Source organism: Phascolarctos cinereus, unplaced genomic scaffold (assembly GCF_003287225.1).
Source record: "Phascolarctos cinereus isolate Bilbo 61053 unplaced genomic scaffold, phaCin_HiC Scaffold_726;HRSCAF=1367, whole genome shotgun sequence".
Taxonomy (NCBI): domain Eukaryota; kingdom Metazoa; phylum Chordata; class Mammalia; order Diprotodontia; family Phascolarctidae; genus Phascolarctos; species Phascolarctos cinereus.
In genome coordinates, this window is record NW_027556098.1 from 350,543,679 (window position 1) to 350,549,665 (window position 5,987).

At 35.8% G+C, this 5,987-nt stretch overlaps 1 protein-coding gene across 1 annotated transcript; it reads right to left on the bottom strand.

Moving 5' to 3' along the window:
- Positions 1–1,424: 1,424 nt before the first annotated feature.
- LOC110195235 (olfactory receptor 51A7-like) lies at positions 1,425–5,693 on the bottom strand. Its single transcript, XM_020967882.1, has 2 exons — positions 5,673–5,693; positions 1,425–2,366 (listed from the first exon to the last, which is right to left on the bottom strand). The coding sequence occupies exons 1-2, from the start codon at positions 5,691–5,693 to the stop codon at positions 1,425–1,427; spliced, it is 963 nt and encodes a 320-aa protein (XP_020823541.1).
- Positions 5,694–5,987: the final 294 nt, after the last annotated feature.

Here is a 5,987-nt window from a genome sequence, read left to right on the forward strand (position 1 = left end):
AAACAAGCGTTTGTTAAGAGCATACTAAGCACTTTACAAATATCATCTCATTTGATCTTCACAACAGCCACAGGATGTAGGTGATGTTATTAGCCTCACCCTAAAATTAATGAAATAGAGACAAAGAAAATCATATAGGATTGTGTGATTGCCAGAATTTCTCAGAATCACACAGCTAATAAGTCTCTGAGGCCAGATCAGAGCTCGACTTTACCTGACTCCAGGCCTCACACTCTACCCATAGTGTCACTTAGCTACCTAGAAGGAATGTAGTAGAGGTCCAGGGAATGAAGTCATCACTAGACTGGAATCTTGATGACTGTAGTCTAAAAATAATCACAATAACTGGCATTTACACAGTGCTTTAAAATTTCCAAGGGCAGCTAAATGGAATAGTGAATAGAGTTCTAGGCCCGGAGTCAGTAAGATTTGAGTTCAAATCTGACATCAGACAGTTACTAGCTGTGTGACCCTGGGCAAGTGACCCTATTTGTCTTAGTTTCTCATCTTACAATACCTTTGCCTTTTTTTTTCCATCTCTTTATTGGCAAACTCCTTGGAAATCTATAGTCAGTGGTTCTTTCCTCTCTCTCCTTAATTTCCTCCAGACCTTATCATACAACTAAGACTATTCTTTCCAAAGTTACCAACAGTTTATCTGCCTAATCTCATTGCCTCTTCTTAATCCTTAATCTCCTTGATCACACTCTTATTTTTGACATTGTCAATCACATTATCTTTCTGGATGTCTTCTTTTCTCAGTTTTCAAGATACTTTTCTCAACTAGTACTTCTTCTAAACATCTGACAACCTTTCTCCAAGGTTCTCTTCTGTGTCTTTTTTTCTTTCATTTCTATGGCTTTTGTGATGTTAAATTCATCAACTTCTGTATCTCTAAACAGATTTCTACAAAATATACCTTCAATCCTAGCTTCTCTCCTTAACTCTTTTTAAAAATTATCAATGTCATATTAGACATTTCAAACCAGATATCCCAGAGATGTATCAAGCTCAACATGTACACAGTAGAATTCTTCCCAACCTAGTCTTCCTCTAAACTTCCCTAATTACAGCTGATAGAACTACCATGCTTCCACTCAGCTTCACAACCCTTGTGAAGTGTTGAAAATGACATAAGAAAACACACACACACACACACACACACACACACACACCACCTATGAACTTTTATGCAAAAAAAAAAAGAGAGAGATGTCAGGGAGAAGAATTCAAAGTTCTGGCATCCAGAAATCTGTGTTTTTAGGAAATCATTGCTTCATTATTAATTTTTACCACCTTGCTACCTGCTAGGTAAGGGATTAGTTACAGGGTTTGGCCATGATGTCCTTTCATTGGGAAGCAGTTAAATACTTTGTGAATAGAATATGAGAGGAAATTCTAACAGGAAGGCCTGGCATCTTCCATTAGGTCTTCTTTAGCCATAACTTCCCTAGGACCTTCTCCTTGATTTGCCTGGTCTTCACACAGTATACAATGGGGTTCATCAGTGGAGGAACCAGCAAAAATATATTAGCAATGAGAATCCTAATGAGTGTGGAGCCATGTTTGGCAAAGCGGTGGACAATGGACAGACTTATGATTGGCATGTAGAAAATTAGTACAGCACAGATATGGGACACACAAGTGTTGAGAGCCTTGAAACGCTCCTGATGGGAGGCAATGCCCAAAACTGTCTTCAAAATCAGTACATAAGATATAACAATGACTGAAAAGTCCAGCATGCTTAAAATAGCAATAAAGAAGCCATAGATTATATTGACCCGGTTATCAGAGCAGGCTAATCTCATTATGTCTTGGTGGAGACAGTAGGAATAGGAGAGGAGGTTCTCCCTGCAATATCTCAGCCTCTTTAAAGTAATAGGGAATGGGAGTATAAATAGAAAACATCGAATAGCAAAGCCTAACCCAATTTGCATGACTCTGACATTGGTGAGAATGGAACTATATCTTAAGGGGTTGCGGATGGCTATGAAACGATCAAAAGACATGATGACAAGCACTGAGGACTCCATGGCAGTGAAGGTATGGATGAAGAACTCTTGGGTAATGCAAGCATCAACAGAAATTCCCGGAGCATTGAACAAGAAGATTCTCAGCATGGTTGGCAAGGAGGAGAAAGACAGGCAAAGATCAGAAAAGGCCAACATGGAGAGAAAATAATACATAGGCTCATGGAGAGAAGGTTCTGTCTTGATGATGATGAGGATGGTAGAGTTGCCTAGAGCAGCAATGATATATATAAGACAGATAGGTATGGATATCCAGAAGTGCACGTGCTCCATTCCTGGGATCCCAATGAGGACGAAGGTAGAAATCTTATCCTCAGTGATATTAAGAGGGGACATCTATAAATGAAGAAGGAACTACAAATGGAATTACAGATGACATTCCCTGAAATGAAACAAATAATAAGAAAAACATGTATTTGAGTTACTCATATTTTCTCATCCTTAATAGACAATGCTGGGGCAGAAAGATTGCATGGATTTTTTAAAAGGAGAAAGTCTATTGTTTAATTAGGCACAAAAATGCTCTTGTCTTGTTAGACAATAGAATAGTTTGAGTTATGATATTGTAAATTACACTTCACTCACATTATGCAAGCCAAGTATGGATGACCCCAGGTCAGTAACTATGGAATAAGGATTCATGCATATAATGGTTGGCTGGATGAAATGCTCTTTGAAATCCCTTTCAATCTTTACTGTTTTATGACTCTATTTTTCCCCTCCCACTGTTTCCTATTAGAAACAGTAGGTGCAACTTGGGCCACCACAATATTGCATAGACATTAAAAAAAAATAATAGTACTCTCAAATCTCTTTGGGGAATCTCCATAGACTCATAGAGCTGTAATAGATATTAGAAATACCTGTTTAAACCACACATGTATTTCGGCTGAATTGGCTGTTTTAAACTCATTTTCACCAAAGCCACAGAGTTTTGGAGATGGAGGGGGATCTCAGAGTTATAGTTCAGTCCCTTCTTGTATGTATGAGTAAATTGAAATCAGGAGGGAACAATGTGACTGGCCAAACTGATTGGGCTAGACGGTCATTACACATATACACAGTGTATACATATGCACATATGTCTGTAAACATATATATATATATATATATATATATATATATATATAATGTGTGTGTGTGTGTGTGTGTGTATAATTAGAATTAGAATTATAACTAGAAGGCAGGTCTTTCCCTAAAGTTCCCTTTCTGATCCATTTCTAGACTTTTTAAATCTTATTTTTTAATTGTTTTATTTAAGGTAAAACCAATTAATCAATGTTAAAGCATAGTGCTAGTTAAAGCAAAATAAATAAGCAAATGACTATAAGATGCATGGAATTCTTTATTGACAAACTTTTTCTGCATTTTCAACAGTCTGCAAAAATAGCATTGCCACTTATATAATAAGGGTTGATATAATTTGACATCTATTTGGGCATAGAATTACTTTTGCAATCAATTGATAATCATTATATCTATAAATACTGAGGTTTAGATATGTAAAATTCATTAGTAGTTTGGTATTAGAAATTTATAACATTTTCTTCTTTATATTTTCTTCCAAATTATAGACTTAATTCCCAAAGTAACATGAGGGGACAAGCATAGGATATCTTTGAAGTACTTTATACTTTTATGAAACATAACTTACCTGTTCTTGAAGAGTATTTAAAAGAAAGACTGAAATAAAGGCCATGTTTTCCACTAGTAGAATATAATGGTAAAAGAAACACTTTGTTCCTTTATCCTGACTCTGTCTTTTTCTGTCATGCCTCTGTTTCTGTCTTTCTATTATCTTTATCTCTTTTTCTGTCTCTCTGTTTCCCTGTCTTTCTGTCTCTCCCTCTCTCTCAACACATACACACACACACACACACACACACACACACACACACACACACACACCAAGTTTGAATGCCATTATAACAAATTCTATTAACAAAATTTTATGAGCAAGATTTTTATGCCCTAGTCAACAGGCCAAGAAAATAGAGTCAATGTTCTGTAGGGAAAGAATAGTGAAAGAGGAGTGAAATGACTAGTGTTCAATTTCTGACTGTGCCATGTTTCAGCTATACTGTTGTGCAATCCTCTCCCCTTCTCTACACTTCAATTCCCTACTGCAAAATGCTGGTGATATTTCATGGTTTAATTACATCAAAGGGATGTTGAAAGGAAGACATTACTAATATTGGCAAAATATTTTGTAATACTGACATGTTATGTAAATGCAAATTATTAGCATTATTTTGAGGCAATATTTAATGTGAAAAAAAAAACCAAGGAAGTCTGTATAATTCTATTGGATAAATGGTGTTCCAATCTAGTCCTCCCCTTCCATCTGGCCAGACTGGGAAGCAGCTCAAAGCTAGATTGGCTTCCACTGACAAAATTTCTCCAAACTCTATTTGTTTTTGGTTCGCATTGTTTTTGTTTGTTTGTTTTTTTTAACTCCCCCACCCATTAGTGGATTTATTAGTACTAGGCTTCATTTCAAACCAGATCACATAGACACAAAGCTAGGGCAAGACCTATATGGTTTTATTCTTCAATGCACATCTAATCTATTTTTTCTAATATTAATTTTTCAGGTGAAAATTCTGCATGTTGGGATGGACATCTATCATTACCATAGGTAGAGCTTTAATAAATGCTTGTAAAAATATATAAAAAATGATTTCTTTTATTTGCCCCACATTCTAAGCTATTTTCTCAGTAGTCAGGGATGCTAGTTTTTTTTTCTGTTATTTCCACCAAATTGGAAAGTTTGTTGGCCTTTCTAGTTTGCCTATGGGATCAACTCACTCTACTTACGCTACGTGCCTATAGAATCAGATTATTATTTTTAATTAATTAATTAATTTTTAATTTCCAACAATCACTTCCATAAGCTTTTGAATTTTAAATTTTCTCCCCCTACCTCCCTCCCTGCCTCCCTTTCCAAGATGGCACACAGTCTGATATAGGCTCTACATATACATTCCTATTAAACATATTTTCATATTAGTCATGTTGTAAAGAAGAATTAGAACCAATAGGAGGAACCACAAGAAAGAAGAAATAAAACAAAACAGAAGAAAAAAAATGAGCAAATAGTATGCTTTGATCTGCATTCAAACTCCATACTTATTTCTCTGGACATGGATAGCATTTTCCATCATGAGACTTTTGGAGATGTCTTAGATCCTTGCATTGCTGAGAAGGGCTAAGTCTATCAAAGTTAATCATCACACAATATGGCTGTTACTGTGTACAATGTTCTCCTGGTGGATCCAGGTTCTTTATATAGAATTCTTATCCTTTTATTGAGATTTAAAAATAGAAAAACTTCTATTGTCCTACCAAAAATGGCCAGATAATTTTTAAAGCCCAGTGGCAGAAATAATGGTTAATTAAATATAAGGAAGACTAATTAGTTGAAGAGCTAAGAATAGATGTGAAACAATGAGGTTAGTACCTATGTGAACTGGTTGTAGGGGCACTCAAAATTAAAGGGTTCAACTGAAATGCAAGTTCCCTTAGGCCAGAGACTGTCGTTCATGTCTAGCTTTGTATGTCCAGCTTCTAGCATAATCCAATGCATGTAATAACAAAAACTAAAAATTACATAGTGTTTACTATGTGTTAGTGCTGAGTGACTGTGCTGTACTTCAGGATCATTACCTCATTTGATCCTCCCAACAGTCCTACAAGGCAGGTGCTATTATTATCCTCATTTTATAGATGAGGAAACTGAGGCAAACAGAGGTTAAATGAATTGCCCAGGATAACACAACTACTAAGTGGCTGATTCAAACTCAAGTCTTCTTGATTCTAGGACTAGTGCTCTATTAACTGTATTATTTTCTACCATTGCATAGAGGAGGGGGATGAAAGATTCTTTTTGGATTGTATTTAATCTCCTGTTTCTTAGTCTTGTGGCTAAGATTGACAATTTTATTTGTCATGCTACTT